The sequence below is a fragment of the Apis mellifera genome, linkage group LG6, assembly GCF_003254395.2.
Source record: "Apis mellifera strain DH4 linkage group LG6, Amel_HAv3.1, whole genome shotgun sequence".
NCBI classification, from domain to species: domain Eukaryota; kingdom Metazoa; phylum Arthropoda; class Insecta; order Hymenoptera; family Apidae; genus Apis; species Apis mellifera.
Genome location: NC_037643.1, coordinates 16,775,454 through 16,795,814, shown reverse-complemented (window position 1 = coordinate 16,795,814; position 20,361 = coordinate 16,775,454). Strand labels below are relative to the sequence as shown.

The 20,361-nt window shown below is 24.6% G+C and overlaps 3 protein-coding genes, 1 long non-coding RNA gene and 1 other non-coding gene across 15 annotated transcripts; 2 read left to right on the top strand and 3 right to left on the bottom strand.

The window, feature by feature from the left end:
• Positions 1-1,277: 1,277 nt before the first annotated feature.
• On the bottom strand, positions 1,278-11,077 carry LOC409271 (mediator of RNA polymerase II transcription subunit 12). Of its 4 annotated transcripts, none has more exons than XM_016912825.2 (12): positions 10,302-11,077; positions 9,043-9,755; positions 7,903-8,683; positions 6,970-7,286; positions 6,245-6,776; positions 5,558-6,151; positions 3,610-5,324; positions 3,099-3,524; positions 2,553-3,024; positions 2,190-2,476; positions 1,940-2,101; positions 1,278-1,642 (listed from the first exon to the last, which is right to left on the bottom strand). In XM_016912825.2, the coding sequence occupies exons 1-12, from the start codon at positions 10,843-10,845 to the stop codon at positions 1,436-1,438; spliced, it is 6,750 nt and encodes a 2,249-aa protein (XP_016768314.2). In that variant the 5' UTR covers positions 10,846-11,077; the 3' UTR covers positions 1,278-1,435. The 4 variants fall into 4 exon arrangements, with proteins under 4 accessions (XP_016768314.2, XP_016768316.2, XP_016768315.2 ...); XM_016912827.2 differs by having other exon boundaries at positions 2,208-2,476; positions 10,302-10,845; XM_016912826.2 differs by having other exon boundaries at positions 2,190-2,473; positions 10,302-10,845.
• A 122-nt stretch (positions 11,078-11,199) lies between these two features.
• LOC100579061 (MATH and LRR domain-containing protein PFE0570w) lies at positions 11,200-15,585 on the top strand. 6 transcript variants are annotated; one of them, XM_026441556.1, is made up of 6 exons: positions 11,728-11,872; positions 12,184-12,322; positions 12,492-13,707; positions 13,774-14,460; positions 14,552-14,824; positions 15,008-15,585. In XM_026441556.1, the coding sequence occupies exons 2-6, from the start codon at positions 12,260-12,262 to the stop codon at positions 15,172-15,174; spliced, it is 2,406 nt and encodes an 801-aa protein (XP_026297341.1). In that variant the 5' UTR covers positions 11,728-11,872; positions 12,184-12,259; the 3' UTR covers positions 15,175-15,585. The 6 variants fall into 6 exon arrangements, with proteins under 6 accessions (XP_026297339.1, XP_026297337.1, XP_026297338.1 ...); XM_026441554.1 differs by lacking the exon at positions 11,728-11,872 and adding an exon at positions 11,200-11,218 and having other exon boundaries at positions 14,552-15,585; XM_026441552.1 differs by lacking the exon at positions 11,728-11,872 and adding an exon at positions 11,596-11,654 and having other exon boundaries at positions 14,552-15,585.
• LOC726754 (kynurenine formamidase) lies at positions 15,402-18,876 on the bottom strand. 3 transcript variants are annotated; one of them, XM_006570878.3, is made up of 9 exons: positions 18,495-18,876; positions 17,631-17,671; positions 16,892-16,982; positions 16,700-16,801; positions 16,356-16,490; positions 16,174-16,252; positions 15,895-16,086; positions 15,672-15,807; positions 15,402-15,576 (listed from the first exon to the last, which is right to left on the bottom strand). In XM_006570878.3, the coding sequence occupies exons 3-9, from the start codon at positions 16,929-16,931 to the stop codon at positions 15,439-15,441; spliced, it is 822 nt and encodes a 273-aa protein (XP_006570941.1). In that variant the 5' UTR covers positions 16,932-16,982; positions 17,631-17,671; positions 18,495-18,876; the 3' UTR covers positions 15,402-15,438. The 3 variants fall into 3 exon arrangements, with proteins under 3 accessions (XP_006570941.1, XP_026297342.1, XP_001122474.2); XM_026441557.1 differs by having other exon boundaries at positions 17,619-17,671; positions 18,495-18,875; XM_001122474.5 differs by lacking the exons at positions 17,631-17,671; positions 18,495-18,876 and adding an exon at positions 17,048-17,197.
• A 258-nt stretch (positions 18,877-19,134) lies between these two features.
• Positions 19,135-19,539, top strand: LOC107964652. The gene is made up of 2 exons (XR_001703546.2): positions 19,135-19,269; positions 19,377-19,539. It is a non-coding gene; the product is annotated as an uncharacterized LOC107964652 (long non-coding RNA).
• On the bottom strand, positions 19,389-19,461 carry TRNAR-ACG. The gene has a single exon. It is a non-coding gene; the product is annotated as a tRNA-Arg (tRNA).
• Positions 19,540-20,361: the final 822 nt, after the last annotated feature.

Genomic DNA, 20,361 nt, shown 5'->3' with positions numbered 1-20,361 from the left:
TGTTATCGAAGGACGAATACAAGAAATATGTTATAAGAAATATTTTTTTTCCAAGAGAAAATTTTCAGGATACAACAATACATGTCAGTAAATTATGAAAAATGATATATAAAAATATAATTTTAGTTATTGGCTGACAAAATATGAATAGAATATTAACATTGTTATTTAAAATGCGTATTTTTATTTCATATTTCTATTTTAAATTTTAATAATTTAATTTATTTCATTTATATATTCATTTCATTTGTATATAATAACTTGATTCAGTAATATAAAAATAATATAAATATTTTTTTATATAATATTATTTTGTCATTATATAATAATTTTATCTAAATAATAAAATTATTTTCATTGAGTCGAATTATTGGACATGAACAAAATCATGTGATTAAAATTTATATATTTTAATATTAAAATAATATTTGAAATGATTATAATAATAAAATATTTACAATAATTAAATATAATTTAAATAAATTTTGAATTTAACTGAGTATAGTATTAATAGATTAATAGATTAAAATCAAAAAGAATTAAAATATTATAATATATATTTTTTATAAATATATAATATATTTATATAAAAAATATATATTTAATATTTAAATAAATAATTATTAAAAGATATTAAAAAAAAATAATTTTATATTATTTATGTGTATATTTATATTATTTATATATTTATTATTTGTCTTTTTGTTTATATTTTTATTAATACATTTATTATATAATAAATTAAGTAATAATGTTGGTTAATCTATAATAAACTTATATAATATATAATATTTATATTTATATATTTATATTTATATATTTATATTTATATTTATACTATATAATATAATATTTTAAAAAGTTATTTTCTTTTTTATAAATTTTGTAAAAAAAAAATGTTATATTTCATAAATATTTTTACTAATATAAAATATTTTTATATTAATAAAGATATTGATAAATTTATTTTTTGTATTCATATTTAGAATATTTAATGCAGATATATAAAATAATAAATTTTATTAATATTAATAATCAAATTTTATTTAATTGTTTATCTGTAATCAATTTAATAAATAAGTTATATACTATTTACTATTAATAATTTCAAAAAATTGATATGCAATTTATCAATTTTATAAAAAAAAATTTGTATTATAATATATGATTCATATATTTGATTTGCAAATATATGAATCATAAATTGTTAAAAAAAATAAATAAAAGTTTTTTGTATACAAACTATTAATATTAAAAAGAAGTAAAAACTAAAAAAATAATTTTTAATGCTTTTCTGAAATTCCTTTCATTTTATTGCCTTTGTCATGGCACGCTTTACACATTCATTGTAAATTAAGTTACATAACTCTTGTGAACTAGATTTACACGCTTTATGTAAATTATACAATTATCGTAATTATTTACATATTAAATCCTAATAAGGCGGCGGTTGATGTTGATAATGTTGCGGTGGTTGACTCAAGTGCCGCTGTAAATGCGTTACCAATTGCTGAGTTGGTTGTTGTCCAGCAGCATTACCTTGTTGTTGCTGCTGTTGTGCTTGTTGTTGTTGTTGTGCTTGTTGTTGTTGTTGCATTGCAAGCATTTGTTGCCTCATACGTTGTTGGTTTATCGCCTGTTGCTAATAATTCAAATAATTAAAGCTAATTGTTTAAAATAAATTTAATCTAAAAATATGTATATGTTATATTTATATTTTTTTATATGTATAAATAGACTTAATGCAATGCAATAAAATTATGATGATACTTTTGATTTTTTTAATTATAAAAAAATTAAAATTTATAAAAAATTTCATTACTTGTTTTTTTTACATGATATTATACAATTGAAATAAATCAAAATTTTCAATATGATACAATTCTATATTAAGATATTTCAAATCTGTGATACAAAAAAAATAGTATAATAAACTTACCTGTTGAAATTGTTGATTTTGTTGTAAACCAACATTACTAGTACCTACACCTGTTACTCCAACTGTACCAGGTTTCCCACTAGTTTGTCGGTATGGTGGTGCTGGTTGATTTTGAACTCCACCTCCCATTGGACCCATTGTATTCATTGTGACATTTGGAGCCTAAAAATATAAATAATATATTTTCAATTCCGTTTCAAAAAAATTTCGAAATGTTTGTTAAAAATATTTTTATTAAAATTATATCTACTTTTTTCTTAAATGGTACCTGAAGGTACGGTGGTCTTGTAGCTCCAGGTTGCATACGTTGCTGTGGTATATATTCTTGTCCTCTTTGAGGTCCCATTATTTGTTGTTGATTAGTAAACATCATATTCTGTTGTTGATTTATTAAACCTTGTTGCTGCTGCTGCTGCTGCAATAATTGTTGCTGCTGTTGCGCCTGTTGAGGTGCTTGCTGCTGTTGTTGTTGTTGCTGTTGTTGCTGTGGTATCATTTGTTGACCTCCATATCCTGCATAATTTTGATTCATTCCTGCTAAAATATATTATTTGTAGTATATGTTATAATTTTTAAGATATTTATTACATAAAATAAATTATCATTATATTACCTTGCTGCATTCCAGTGTACATTCCTTGTTGTTGTGGCTGCTGTTGCTGTTGTTGTGAAGCAAACATTCCTTGTTGTGGATTAATATTAGGAGCTCCATGTTGAGCTCTTAATTGTTGCCTAATGAATTGTTGTCTCTGCATTCCTTGAAACGCTCCTGGTCCACCAACAGGTGTAGCATTTGGTTGTTGTTGAGAATTTATTAATTGATTGGACGGTAATCGTAAACGTAACATGTGAGAAAGTGCTTGTTTTGATTGATTGTTCATGCCTGGCCTATCATATCTTGGTCCAACAGGAGTTGGTGGTAATTGTTGACCATATCCATATTGTTGAGCTGGTGTATGAGTTTGTTGATTAGTATACCAAGGTTGTTGATGTTGTGGTGGTTGATTAGTAAACATTCCAGGTTGTTGACTGACAGGTACTTGTTGATTTCCAAATGCCATTTGTTGTAGTTGATTTGGTGGTTGCTTCATACAAAATATAAAAAATATTAAAAATTGAAAAAAATATTAAAAATTGAAATAAAAAGTCAAGAAAAAACCTGAATTTGCTGTGAGACAGGTGTAGTAGGTGTAGCAGCTCCTTTATTTCTTCTATGTCTTCGAGTTTTCATAGCCTTTCCTTTGCTATTGGTAATAGTATTACCAATTCCACTACCACCAACACTGCCTGTTACTCTTCCAGGGGAATCAATACTCATAGGTGTATCAGCTTTGCCAGGTTCTGATTCCTTTTTGTCTGGTTCTAAATCTTCTGGAGGTAATGGTGGTGGATCCAAATAATGACTAGGAGGTCTAATTTGACTGTGTGTATGATATCGTAAAAGTTTATGAGCATTTTGGTATGTAAGAGGTTTACGTTCTAATTTAACTGCTCTAAACCAAGCCCAGGAAATAGGTGCTGGATTTTTATGGCCTTCTAATACTTCCCATGCAGATACTCTTTGAGAATCACATACTTGCAGACCCTAATTTAACATACGTTTGTATCATTTTTTTTTCTCTTATTAAATTAAAATACTATACAAAATATTTTAATTTATATTTCTTTACCTGTTTCTTATCAATACTATCAAAACCAGCTATTTTATTGCCTTTTGTGTCTGTTAAACATCCAACTGGCTCACATGTAATAACTTCCATTGTTAATTTTGGCAGTGGTAACAATTGTCTGACATATCGAATACTGGAAGAATTTCTATCACCAAGTTCCTTTTTTAATTTTTTCATCAAATTTTGATAGTGTTTCTTATTTTCGTCTTTTTCAGATTGTGAATCAGAAACTAGTGTAGAATGTATCAAAGTTGCTAACATATCTATGACAGTGGTAAATAATTCGGAATTATTATTTAAATCTATAACACCATAGCTAACCAACTGAACCAATAAAATAGCCCAATCTGTGGTAGCGGTAGTATTTCTTTGTATAGTATCGAAAACTCCACCGACGAGACTAAATCTTAATTGCAATGCATCTTGCAATACTTCTCTCGTTTTAGGATCTTCGGTAGCGAAATTTTTCTCTTCTTTACTAATATTTAAGAACTGTGATAATTGTGAATGTAGAGACATTAGAAGACCTTCTCTTTGATCATCTTGACCTTTAAGGCAAGTGAGTACTAACGAAAGGAAAGGTTGATGATTAAATAGAGATGGTGATTTTGATCTATTTCTCTCACGACCTGTTGCTGTCTTTGACCAATTTCCAGATTCTAATACTTGACCCGCTACTTTTAAAACTCGACCTTGTACTGCACTTGGTAATTTTGAAACGAGTGGTGCAACTAACCATATTGAACCAGATCGTTTGTCTGATTTACTAGTCATAGTATTCAATTGAAACACATCAATTGCAGCTTTAGCAACAGTATCTAACCATTGTGAAAGTTCGTTTGATCCTGGAGGAAATTGTTTATACATGAGTTGCAAATCAAGCCATGACATTCTTAAACTCCATTGTTCCAGATTTTCTAGTATATTTGTTATATGAGTCTTTTGATCAATAAATGCATCTGTAGAAGTTTCAGGATAACAAATCATATGAAGTAACCGTTGAGCTTGACGAGGTGTCAGCATATTATCAAGCAACATATCAGGATGACAAAGTTCTTCTGGATTTTGCAAACATCTTTCTAGTACCCATTCTTGACTGCAAATTTGTCTAAGAACATGTTGTGCGAAGTCTGACAATCCTTTTACATTTTCTGTAGTCATTCCAGCACTACTACTAGATGAAGATATTGCTAAATCAAGTCCCAAATCATCGCCACCTCCTAAAATATCACTGGTACCTAAGATATGGCTAATAGATAATTCACTTGGTCCACCTGTAGTCACACCAACACCGACACCAACACTTGCTGGTCCCCCTGCTTTATTTGAATGATTCATTTGTACATCTGGTTTCTTTGGTGGTTGTTTACCAGCAGTTGCATCAGCGACAACTAAGATAGCTTTAAGTACAGCTAAAACTGGACCAACTCTAATATTATTGTGAGCAGCTGCCAGCAAATGTCTGTCACAACTTAATTTTATACTATAACCTCTGGAATTTCCATTTGGTAAAGGATGAGGGCTTGTGCTCACAGAATATAGTGCTGGTTGAGGACATTCAACTGTTTTAAAAAGTCGTAGAAGTAAATGACATGTTAAACGTGCTCCAGCTTCAGCTTCCATATCTGCATCTCCACGACCTTCATTACAAGCTTTAACTAATGATGGCAATGCTATATGCACAACAAAATCTTCTAAAGAGAAACAATGTCTTGCTGTAAACAGAAAAAAATTATTTTAATTATTTATACTTAAATTATCTATCATAATTATTAATAAAAATTTTAATAAATTTAATTCTTCATCAAAAATGTCTATTATGATAATATATTAATTTGTTACTATTTTATATATTTAATTTAATACAAAATTGTTAAATATTTAAAAACTTTTTTACAAATAAAGATAACAAAAAAGTTAATAAATATAAATTTAATATAAAATTTACCAATTAAAATTGATGTGAATACAGCCAAATAATTATGTATACTTAAATCTTGTACATCAACTTGATTTAATACATCAATATAAAAAGTAGAACTATTTGAAGAACAACAAAGTGCCATAAGAACTCCAAGCCATTCAGCGTTAAGGGCATTACAGCAAGCTGTTAATTCTGCGCATGTTATTGCGATGTCGTTTAATTTATCGTTATCTGTTTCGCTACAAACTGCAACTATTGCATTGCAAACAAAACTATAGCGATTTGCCGGTGTCTCATTCAATTGTCTAGCCCATTGTGGTTCAATTTTCCCTCCTCGTCTTGGACTAGTAAAAACGTCCACCATGAATTGCGAATTATATACATGACTCGACGTTGTCGGTTGTAATGTACTATAAAGAGCTGTTCGAATTTTAGGATAAGCATTACTAAATGCTTCCACTCCATGTGGTTTCGTTTTCAGCAAAGAACAAGATGAATATAAATCGTAAAGATGTGCCAATACGCATCGTTCAGCGGAACTACAATCGCTAGGATTAGATACATGCTTTACCACTTTACAAAGTAAATCAAATACTGCCGTTGTTTGTTCCGGAGACACTGAAATAATTAAGCTAAGTATATAATGTCTATTACTTAAATATTCCACAAAATATATGTATAATAAATTTTATTTATAATATTAATACTTACATAACAAACAACAATGATATCTTCTTAATACTCCTACAACATACAAACTTAAACTTGTAGTATAACTTCTAACGAGCTGACTATTTCTAACTCCTAATTGTGTTTCAACTTCTGGAAGTTCCTTTAATATTTGTATGCAAACATCTATTAAACCATATATATTTAATGCTAATTCCATTAAATCGAATAAAAATGCTACATGTTCTTGAACTGGTAAATAAGACGATCCACCCAGCGCAAAAGTATTCAACATTTCTATAACTTGTGTTGCACATTGCCATGTTACTACATGTTGGTCAAAATAACTCAAATTTTGAAACTTTAATGTAATTGCCTCGAAGTTAAATTCATTCCGAGAATGTTTCTTTACTTTTCCACCTTCCGCAACATCAATACTAAATTTTTTTCCAAATAATTTACATACTTCTTTGGTCATTCTTTTAACAATGTGTCTAGCATCATCTCTAACGCGACCTACTCCATAGAGTAATACATGTCGTTGATTACAATCATGTTGACTACATGTTTCATCCTAAAAATAAAATATAAAATTAGTAATGTTATATTCGTTACTAAAAAGTCACATTAAAAAATCATCAATTCATATTTAGTTAAATACATATATATAACATCTGATAATTTATATATTAATATTTTAATTTATGTATATATAATATATGTATATATAAAATTGTATATATAATATTTTGAATATTAATTATTACTTGTGGTAATGGAAAATGTGTTGTATATAACAAATGTCTACTATGACTTGATGGTATTTTTGAATCCAATCCTTCTTGAGTTCCATGTCCAGCTAGTGCATCTTCTTTAGGACTATCTGGAGCATCCATGCTATTTTGTTGGTCTTCTTTAATATGCTGTAATAATTTATCCAAATCATCGTCGATTTTACTATCATCATAATCCATCGTTCGTCCATGATCTGATACTTCTAATTTTGTTTCTATTCCAGGAAATAAGCATTCTTCATCAATTGGTTCTCGATTATTTGGAGTTCCAGGTTTGCTAGCTGCAGGACCTAAATAAAATAATAAAATTTGTATTTTTGATAACAAATTATAGGAAAAGTTAAAAAATAAAAATATAAAAAATAGTTATATTAAAAAATTTAATATGAATAGTTATGTATTAAAATAATCTAACATAAATTATGTAAAAATATTTTTATTAAATATTTATAACAAAAAAATTTGTAAAACAAATATAAAATTGCATAAAAATAATATTATGTTTTAACATGTTTTAAATCTTAAAATATTATGAAACCTAAAATCAATTTTTCATAATTTTTTAGCATTTTAATTCTTAAAATTTATAACGAAAAAATTTATAGAACGTTTTGTCGAAAATTTATCAAATTTATAATGATTTTTTGTATATGTCTAAATAATTAAAAATAAGATAAAAATGGGATAATTCAAATTTTTCTTGAAATTATTCTTATAAATACTTATGTATACTTCTAATTATTCAAATTCTTTTTTCTCATAATATAATTTAATATGAAATCAAATAAACTCAATTCAAAAATAAGTTTGGTTTTTTTTATTCAGTTATATTATTCATTTAAAATTAATATTTTTTAATATTATAATATTTAAAACAGATTTTTTTTAATTAAATATATATACTACCTTGTATGAGATCTCCTCTTGAAATAAGTGTACACATATATGCATCATGTGAAAATACATCATGTCTAATTAATTCTGAAAATAAGTGAACCAAATTTGTAAACTGAACTTTTGATTGAGTTGTTGTATTATCTAGTACCGGGGCATCCATATCCAAAAATTTCATAAGTAATGACTGAAAAATCGGAAGCACGGGTGGATTTCCATTACTACAGATACTATCTTTATCATCATTATCATTTGTTTCTCCAGTAACTTCACTTTGTCGTTTTTCCAGTAACTTTGCAACTGCCATTGCTCTATGTTCTCCCCATCTTTCTGCACTTACAGCCCATTCACATAAAATTTCAACTACAGCAGAATCTTGTTGCGGATTATATTCTGTTTTTGTATCTCGTTCATTGGCATTATCTTTCAATGGTGATGTAAATATTTTAGCATATAATGTATCTAAAGAATTGCTAGAATCCATCCTATCAAAACTATGCCGATCTAGAGCATCTAATGCAGCTAATACTTTAGTAGTTGTTATTCCAGCACTGCTTTGTTGCCATTTGTCACATGACCATTTTCCTTCAGCAGCTTGAGATCTTGCTCGAATATTTTTTTGAGCAATTTTCAATTGTTTTATTATTGGATTAGTTGCACTTACAGGTGGACATGGCAAAGCTGTAGGAGGACACTGTAGATAATCTAAAGGAGAACCATTTAATACAGATGGTGCTTTTCCTTCACCAACACTATTCCACACTAATGCAGTGGGGCATTCTAATGTAATAACCTGGCAAGAAGTTTATTACCATATAAATAAATTACTATATTACTATATTACTATTATATTAAGTGTAATTTTATTTCTACTCTAGCATATTTATTACAAAAATTATCAATAACACATAACATTGATAAAATAAAATAATTTGATAAAATAAAAATATTTTTTTTATATTATTTAAGTAAAAAATAGAAAAAATTAAAGAATTTAAATCTATTTTTTTTTAATTGAATATTTTATTATAAATTTTTCACTCTCAGATTTGAAAATATTTCTTTTCTTTGGTTATAATATATTAAATATATTATATTTTTTTATTATATTTATTATATTATTACTATATTATTATATTTTATAAATCTTACCTGTATTATTGTTGATAAACTATAGATTACATCTCTGTGATGTGGACAAGACAAATAATCATTAAAAGCAATAGTTAATGGATTTTGAATTTGATTAGCAATGGCAGTATCTTTTCCAATATTTACATCATTTTTACTTATGGTTGGACTTTGTGGATTAGCATTGGTTTCCACATTATTACACATATGTGCCAATTTACGACAACACAAGTATGCTAAACGTCTGGCTAATAATTCAGATTGTACAAATTCTTCTAAATATTGTAATGCTAATGGTAATAGAAGTTTCAAAATTCCATTTTCCGAAGGAGAAGATTTAATTTTGTCCAATAATTCTAGAATCCATTGCAATAATTCTTGTCTATCTAATAATCCCTCTTCAAACATATATTTTGCCAATTGTACACAATAATGCCATTGTTTTAGAGCTATTTTATGCTCCTCATTTATGGCATTTCCAGTTATTACTTGATTATTTGAATTTGGTGTAGCTGGTTGATTATTGGCAACTCCATTGTTACTATTAGTATTATTACTGACATTATTGTTACTATTATTATTACTACTATTATTTCCAGTATTATTTCCATTACAAGAATTGCTTGTAATACCATTAGTATTAGTATTATTTGTTATATGATTATTTATGTGATAGTATTCTTGTAATTTTGAAAGTTGATCTTTCAAGAACTTAATGAGTGTTCCTGTCCATTCTAAATAAACAAACAAAAAAAGTTACAAATAATAAATAATAATTCATTTATTTATTTCAGAAATATGTAATTATAAACACAAATAACTAATCATAAATTATTATTGAATTAGAATAAATATATAAAATATATATAATATATATATAATATATATAATATATATAATATATAAAATATATATTATTGTATTTAAAATATTAATAAATTATTAAAATATATATGTATGCATACACATATATTTATATATTTTTAATATTTATAATAAAATATAAATATTTATAATATAAAATATAAAATATTTATAATAAAAATATAAATAAATTATTGTATGAAAGCAAATGTAAATTAAAAATTATAATTTTGATAAATATATATTGAATAATATATTTATTTTTTAATATAATTTTTGATATAATTTTTGATATATAAGTATATTATTTCACATATATAAATATATTATATAAATATATTAAAAAAATTTATAGAATTCTATTTTTTTGTTAGATTTTAATGGAATTAACTTATATATGGTTTAATAGACTTTACCTGTAGTTGGATCAGGTAATTGTCTTTTTTTTATTTTAGCTTCTGATACTGCTACTGTATAAGCAGAACTAAGTTTAATGAACCAAGCTGCTCGTAACATTGGTACTTGATATTCGCAAAGCATCATGAATATTTCTTCTTTCTTGTTGAAGTTAGGCGCTTTTTTAGCAAGAGCTATCAATGGTTTACATCCAGACAAATCTTTGAACCATGCTTCAATGCCATTTTTTGTTCTAGCAGTTACTGGCCAGAAATTATCCTTTGGATTAATCTGTTGTCGTTTTCTTGCTGTGTCTGGCATTGTAGAAAGTTCTTCTTTTTTCGCCAAAATTGCATTAAAATATGCTCCTACTTTGGCAGCAGTGACATTACAATGTCTTGCGGTACCAAATTCCTCTGACATCTGGGGCATTGTAGCAAAACCAAGTTTAACATTTGTAGATGTAAGTTCATCTTCTTTCTGTTTAGGTTCTTGAGGATAAACGTCAGGCGGCCCTAATTTTGGCCGTTTTAGTGGCCTCTTTTCATACAATATTCCCATCATGGTATAAAGAAATTATCAAAATTGATAGATGTCTATTGACATTGTTTAAGCATACATTAAGCATAGAGGATTTAATGAAATGATTTCAAAATTATGACTTCATATAAAAGGCTACATACGATATATAACCTTTGTTAATGACATATTTACAATTATCCAATATTGTACAAGTAAAGACACAATCATTACACATACAGAGATTTCTAGATGGCGCGTTGTTATTAGAATTGTGAATCTGAAATATAGAAGTATTTAAATATAGAATCTGATTGGTTATTTCTGATAGATTAAAAAAGGCACATCTATTGGTTGAATTACTGATAGTTTCATATCTACAAACACAGTATATATAACAGTATAACTTCATATGATGGTAAGCAAGTGAAAAATCTTTTTTATTCTTATTATGAACTATGTATTTCTCAAAAATTTATGTTTCAAATAATATATTTTGATGAATATCTCATATATTTATGAAATATAATATGATTATAATATGTCTCTTAACATTAATTAAAAATAATTAAGAAATTAAAATAAAAAGATATATTTGTAATAAAATCAAGATATTATAATTAAACTTTTAAGAATAAAAATATTATGTATAATATTTATCTACTAGAAAATAATTAAATATATTACTATTTTTAGTTATTATTTTAAAATTTCTAGTAATACCAACTTAACAATATTATGAAAAAATCTCTAGATTTAAATCCAAAATTAATATTAAATTCTGCTCAAATAATAATAAAAACTACGTAATTTAGGTTATTTCATAAATATTATAAATTTAGGTTATATTGTAGGTAACGTCAATTAAATCACTTTAATATATTTTATTTTTTCTAATATTATAAAATCTTTTTTAATTGTTTTCTTTTTTTTTATTTAAAACAACCTAGAATATATTATTATTTTTTGTTAAGTTTTGTTTCAAGTAGTAATCGTAATCAGTTATTTAGAATAAAAAGTTGTGCGATTAAGGTGGTACGTACGAAGTGAAGTGCCTAAAAGTTAATTGCTTGTAAATACAGTATCTAAATATTATTTATTTCTATATCTACTTTAAATTTCTTTTTAATACTATGTTAATTTTTTAAAAGTCAAAATTTTCTTAAAAATCTAATTCTAAAATTAATTGTATATATAATTCTATTTTATCAAATTTATCTATATTGTTAAATTTATATTGTTAGTCTTAAGTTAAAGTAAAAATAAAATATGTAATAAATTAAATAATAATGTGTATTTTCAAACAAATATTAATATATATATATAATGAAATGTGTTTAACATAATTATAATAGAATTAATAATTTATTTTTTAATTGCAAGATGAATCAAATTTGGTGATGGATTTTATATATTGTAATATGATCCAACTTTTCTATTAAATTATAATAGAACAAATATGGAAAATACGAAAGATGAAATTATATGTATTTCATCAGATGATGAGGAAAATATAAAGCAGGTTTGTATTTATATTTTGTTATATTAAAATTAATTATATTATTATTAATAATTATATTTTTTATTAAGTTATAAATTCTTAATAATATCATTTATTTATTTTTTACTATTTATAAACTACAATAAATAAAGAATTTAAAAAATTATATATCATTATTTTATTATTTTAGGATAAACGTAATGACAAACAAGATTCATTTATTAAAAAATTAGGGAACAATTCTGATTCTCATATAAAAATAGAAGCTTCTTCAAGTAATTATGAAAAATCGAAAGAATGTGCATTAAAAAGAAAAATATCTGAAATAAATAATGATGCTTCTAGTTCTGAAAAAAGCTCAAAAATATTTATATATGAAAAAGAAAGCAATGTTAAATTATGTAATATAAAAAAGAAAGAAGAAAAAGAAATAAGAAAAGAAAAGGAAGAAAAGGAAGAAAAGGAAGAAAAGAAAGAAAAGGAAGAAAAGAAAGAAAAAACATTATTGAAACCAAAATTGGTTGTAAAAGAAAAGAAAATTATTTCTTCTGTGGAGCAGGATGTATTTCCTATGTTTATTAGTTTATGTTTGCAAAGAGATCGTTCTGAAGATATGAAAACTATTGTTAATAAATTAAAAAGACGTTATGAGCAATTAGATCCTAAATATGCTAATTCCAAAGCTTTTATTAATTTTTTAAATGATAAAAGAAATGATATAATGAATAGTGATAGCAAATTGTTTGTATATATAGCTGAAGTAATGAATGAAATGAAAAATAGTTATAAAGGAAAGTCATCTTTATTATTAAATAACAAAATTTGTTCTCCTGATGCAAATAAATTAAATAAAAATAATAATTCAAATGTAGTTACTACAGTATGTTCAAATATATCATATACAATTAATAATGTATTTAATGACAATGAAATTATATCAACTAATACAGATAATGAAGAAAAACAAGAAATAGATCCTGCTATACAAAGGAAAATTAACGTAATATTAAAAACAATGGAAAAATGTGAAGCATATATAAAAAAACTTGAAGAATCAGAAATCAATTTTGATGATGAAAATAACAGTAATTATATCAAACTAGAAAAATATAAATATCGAATGGTGGAACTTTATAACAAATATTGTGAATATACTGGAGCAAATCCTGATGCAGATCGAACATATCTACAACCAAAGCATTTTGGTACTACAGGAATTGTTGCTGTAGATCATGCTATCACAAGTTTCGTTAATTCTAAAATATCAAAGAGAAATAAATTGAAAAAAATTGGTGCTTTTAGAGAAGCAATAATTTTTCCAGATTACACTGATATTTTAAGATGTGTTACAAAATGTAATGAATTGCATAATTTAAATTTAGATTATAAAAGACAGAAAAAAATTGGTAAGTTATTAAAATTTTCTTCAAATTGATATAGATATTTTACATCATATATATTTATTATTATAGCAAAAGATGCATTTGTTGCTTTGGGAAAATATTTAAAACAATGTCGATGCAATGATTATTGGGATACATTTTCCTTATTTCTTGAAAATGAAGAAGATGATCCTGCATTAAAAGACCCAGTGTTAGCTGAAAAATTGATACAGAACCAAAGAGAAGGTGAAAAGAAATTATCTAATGTTTTTGATACATATGTAAAAAAGCAAGAAGAAATGAAAAGTGAAGACTCTAAAACATCATTAGAAAATGAAGAGGATGAAGAGAATAGTATAGAAAATGATGATGAAGAAGATAATGATGATGATGATGTTAGTGAAATTGATATAGATTTGGATATAGATAAGGAAAAAATTAGTTCAGAAGAAGAAAATAGTACAGATGAAAGTGAAACATTTAAAAATAATACATGTATAAAAATAAAATCTAAGGTAGAAAAAGATATCACAAAAGTAGAAGAAATATGCCAAACAAATATGAATGATGAATTAAAAAATAATAGTAATGATAATTCAAAATCAAAAATTAATAATACACATGAGAATATATCTAATTGTAAATATAATTTTGAATTGAAATCAATAGAAAATAATGCAGCATCATCACCTAATGTAACACCACATTTAAATATTTTACCTAATATAATGTTTTCAACTATAACAAATAATGAAATTTCTATTGACGAAACAAAAGGTTAGTGTACAAATATAATATTGGTGGAAAATTATTTATTAAAAAATAAACCAGAACATTTAGATTTTATATATATATATATATGTTGTAGAGGATGATCCTAATATTATGAATAAAAATCCAATGGATGATAAATTATTACAAAATAAAAAAGAAGAAACAGAAGAAAAACCATTGTTACGAGTGTGCTCTTTTGCTAAACCTCCAGATACATGGAAAGATATACAAGAAAAAGTAGATGAATATAATGAAAATGAAAATGCATTAACTGTTAAGGATGTAATAGATCTTACACAAGAAAATTCAGCTGTTCATCAATGTTCAACTATTCAGATTGAATCTAAAGTACTTCCTGTTGTAAAAGGTAATTACAAAACATTAGTGATACCAGCAGGTAAAAACATAATTAATGTAAAAAATATTACAAACAATTATGTAAGACTGACAAATTCAAATATTATGACTGCATTAAAAAATAATCCAGTCATATCTCCACAGCAAAATACAAAATCTACAACTATACATTTGTCATCAAATTTATCCACAGATCAGGTAGTAGATATTAATAATCAAATACAAAATTCACAAAGTAAACAAGAAAACACAACTGTACAAATTTCTCAATCTAATCAAATTATAATGTTACCTACAAAACAAAAAGAAAGTACTTCTCAATGTTCAAAAACGAATTCATCAATTTCACAATCCAAATGACTCGTAGAAAAAGTAAAAATAATTCATCGCGACCATTGTTATGCAAAATTAATAAATGATAGATGACCAATGGATTACAATAAATAAACATACTAGTTTTTTTATGGACAATTTGTAATTTATCAACATTATATAAGTATACTAATATATTACACTAGATAAATTTTTTACGAATATTTAAATAAATTTTGTACATTAAATGTTTGTTATAAATTTATTTAAATGTATGTTCAATATGTATGATATTTTTATATAAGTTCTTTTCTAATCATAAAAAATATTACGTAATATCAGTTTCGTCAAAATAAATTCCTCGTTTGTAAGATTTTCTACGATATCAAAATGATCGATATTTTCTCTTAATAAAATATATTGAACATTATCTACTATTGTAATAAGTTTCTAAAATAAGAAAAAAAATTGTAAATTTTTTTATAATAGATAGAATGTATTAAAATAATTGAGTAAATTATCACTTATTTAAATAACACGAGTACCTGAGCACACTCGCGTGATTCATTGATAAATACTGGTGAATCACATTCTCCATTGGTTACAATAACTTTTAACCCTTGGATAGGAATATTATTCTTAGTATTTAGAGTGGTAAAGCTGTATGCGTCGATTTCATTTCTGAAATATATATATATATATATATACATATTGCGTATTAATATAAATTGAAATATAAATAGTTTATTAAAATATTCAGATACTTACTTTGTAAGTTTTAAAGCTGTATTATTACTAGTATTGACAAGAGGTTCCAAATTAAAGATACCGCTTATTAACACGATACCTTTTAATAGATATAAGTATCCATGTTTTGTCATTTCATCTAACCATAATTTATCGTATAAAATACTGGACGCTAGATGTGCACCAGCGCTATGGCCAGAGACCCAAACATTCCTATATATATATAAATCCATCCAATTTATACAAATTTATAATTTGTATATTAACAAAATTATCATGTAAATATTAATTATATCATACCGACATTTGAGACTCGAAGCAGATTTTAGTATATGTGCAATTGCTGTTTTTATCTGCGATATTATATCCCTAAGTTTAACTTAAAGTATAAAAAATATGGAAATTAATTATTAAAATATTTTTAGAATATTGTTTTTAATTTTATAAAAAGCAAAATTGGAATAAAAGAAAACAAAATTTACCATTAGGGCATAAATCGTAACCAATGGTTATAACTTTAATTCCTTTATTAACAAAGACAGGAGCTGCATATGCAGATATATCTTTACTACCTTCTTGCCAATAACCACCATGAATGAATATAAATATAGGGGAATCTGAAAAAAAATATTTAAAATATTGACTTTTAAATTTAACTTAAAATATTTAAATAAAAATTCATTGTTTATATTGTAAGAAATTTAAATAGAAAAAAATTCAAATATCATGAATATATGACGATTAATTATAATGATTAACGGTAGTAGATTTGGCTCATCAATATTTTAATATTTAAATAAATCATTTAAAATTTTTATTTATATACCTTTAGGTAAGTCAGTTCCATAAATATCGTATTTAGTTCCTTTTGATGTTCCATACGGAATATCAAGTTCACATTTTAAAGTTTTACGAGCATTTTCAGTAACTATGATAATAAATTAATTATTATATATAAAAAAAATATCAACTCATTCCATCTTAAATAATTTTATTAATTTTTTTTATTTTATTTTACCCTCTTTAGAAAATTTACAATAATTTGACAATATTTGCATTTGATCGAATCTTTTGCTCCATTTGCTCGGAGTATAAAGTACTTCCTGGTCCTAAAAGCAAAAAAATATAGTTCAAAAATAAAAATTTTCAAATTAAATTTGAAATTTATAATTACCGAAAACATTTTTAATAAAACTTCACTATCACTTCAACAATAATAATTATATTATTATTTTATTTTATTCTTTAACAGAATAACAAATATTCTGTTTATTATTATTTTCACTATTGATAATTAAATTATGCAAGTTATTTTTCGGACTTTAGATTTTTTGGAATACTTTTAAATTTTTAAATTGCTGAAAATCACAAATTCATTTCTAAATATAATAAATATTTTATTAAATATGTAACAGACACATGTATTCTTCACAATTGCATTGAAAATTTATAGGGAATACGTTCCATTTATTAGAGATATTGTCAAAGTAGTAATTTTTATTTTATAAAATACAATTTATTCACTTATAATTAACTGTTTTAATTAGAGATATTAAGGTTAACGAAAGGTTAAATTTTATTTTATAAACTTATGATATTAATTTATAAATATTTTTTAATTCTCACGCTATTATTTTATGCTATTGATACGTGTAACGACTAGCCTAACTGTCAGTAAGTAATTTATTCTCTCTAGAGAAACGAGAGAAACGGGGGTATCATATCTCTATTATTACTCTACTTACGTTGTTACTTACTGATATTACTGACTGCCATCTTGTCCCGATACCTGGCAACTCTGCAAGTCAATGAGTTTAATAATTTTTATTATTGAATATATTACAAGTGAGGTGCAAAATAGACTTAATATTTAATGGGATTTTAAATATGTCTCATCAAAATATCGGTGTAAAAAATCGGAATATTTGATTAATGATTTAAAACCCTGAATAGATTCAATTCAATTCAACTATAAAAGCTGCTAAAATCAGCAGATTTTAAAAATAATTTCTTTGATACATTCTTTTATAAATATTCTTATGCATATATATTGTTTAAACTATTGATGTTTTTGCAATAAAATATTAACGCAAAGTAATTTATATATTCAAATTTTATTTCCAGAGAAATATTTCAAATTTTATTTCTATTTTTTGGTAATAGTTGATATCCTATTATTAAAAAAGTATAAATATAAAATCTACATATAAAAATATTCCTTTTTATTTATATTTTCATATGAGAGAATATAATTTTTAAATTAATATTATTTATATTTAAAAAATTATTAAATACGTTCATTATAAGTTTTTGGATTTTTTTATAATTCAATAAATTAAATTAATCATAAATGAAATAAAAAAAAACAATACAATTAGTATTAATCACATATATTTTTTTTTATAATAATATCAATTATGTAATACGAAAAAATTTTTTAAATTTTTTCATTTCATTCGTAGAAAAATTTTAAAATGGTTTGATGCATTCTATGTTTCAGTTAAGATAAAAATGAATAAATCGAAGAGCTATAGGCAGAGAGAGAGTGTAAAAAGATATAAAATATAATATATAATGTATATATACAACACATACTCATATATATATATACATACACTTACATATCTTATAGCATGCTGTGGTGAAGGTAGCAAGAATAGGCTATAAGGATCGAAGATATTGAAAACCAGAAAAACCGGTCCTTTCCTTTTGGCCCCACTCTTCCGTAATGCGCCATTCTCCACGGAGAAGTCACAGGTAGGTTCATAGCAGCTGATGTATCGAGTATCGTGCCACGTCGACGCCTACCCACAAACTACAGGTAAGAGAAACCTTTTCCAGTCAAAAATCCCATGGTTCAACGGATATTTTGTTGGAGAGAACTGAATAATATACACAATATATGCAAGCAATGGGATTATCAACGATAGTGTAGTCTGATCATCGAACTCTATCAGTCTCTCAATTGAAATGAAAAGCACCGATTTAATCATAAATGATATTTATTCGAAATTTGTATAATCATTTCAACAACAAAAAAAAAAAGTATCTTTCATAAAAGTTTAATTTTAAATAAAAAAAATTAATTATGAAATTCAATATATAAAATGATTTTGTCAATTGAAAATTCTTTGTGAAGCATCATCTTCATATCTACCTTGATAGTTCTTCTCAGTTTACATTGTCTTGCAACCGGTTCTCGTGTGCATACTAGGTTAATTTATTTGACCCACCGACTACGCTCATTTCCAATTAGTTTCCACGGCATTAAGTAAGTATCCTTTTATATCATATCTTTGTTGGAATTTAGGATTGGTCCGTAGCTATTAATAGTAATTGTTTTGTTTGTAATTTAATGTTATATAGATGTTCGAGTTATTCTGAACAGAATACAACGTAAGATATATCATAGAATGTTTATTAATATTAAAAGTCATAAATATTTCACACAAACATGCATACATAAATAATGAATTGTAATATGGTTTATTTAAAAATTTTAGGAAAAAAAACTTCGATCCTGCCAGGATTCGAACCTGGAATCTTCTGATCCGTAGTCAGACGCGTTATCCGTTGCGCCACAGGACCGGCCTTGATTTGGTGTATTATATATTATCAGAAATATAACATATTGTTAATAATATAATAAATATAATTAAAATAACATTTATTAATTTAAATAATTTAATTAAATAATTAATAAAATCAAATTTATAAACATAAAAAGTTTAATTAATAATATATGTATTATAATAAGATTATAATACATGTATACTTATATTTATAATTTGATAATATTAATACAATAATTAGATATGACAGCAATAATTTATGATTTGTTAAACAACATAAATATTAATTTTTTATACTACATTCGAAGTTATTTTTTCAAGAATGCCAATACCAATTCTGATTTATCTATATATAATAATCAAACATAATGGATATAACTATATCAATGCAGACTTACTGTAGATAATAATATGATCCGGTAAAATAAATAATAGAAAAATTTCAATGAAATACGTTAGAATTTTTTATCAAAAATAGATAAAAGCAAAGATAAAAAAAAGATTAAAAGCAAATAATTTAAATATAATACGTTGAATATTACAAATGTTTAAAAAATAATAAAAACAATATATATTTAAGATGTAATCGATTATATATTTGTCAATTAATATATCATATTCTTTAATTTCTATAATTAATTATGCGTTAATAATCTAATTTATCTGATAATATAATTTATTTATTGATTTTATATCATTACTAATTAATATGTATATAATTTAAAATAAATTTAAAATAAATTGATCTACTAGTATTAAATAATCTATAGAGTAATAAAGATAGTAATTATTTATTAGTGATGATTGCTGTTCAGTATAGCATCTATCTAGAACGGTGTAAAATTTCAGATGTAAAGCGATATGTTAAGCTTGGTATTTGTAATATGAAGCATATGATATTTATTGTGCAAGTTAT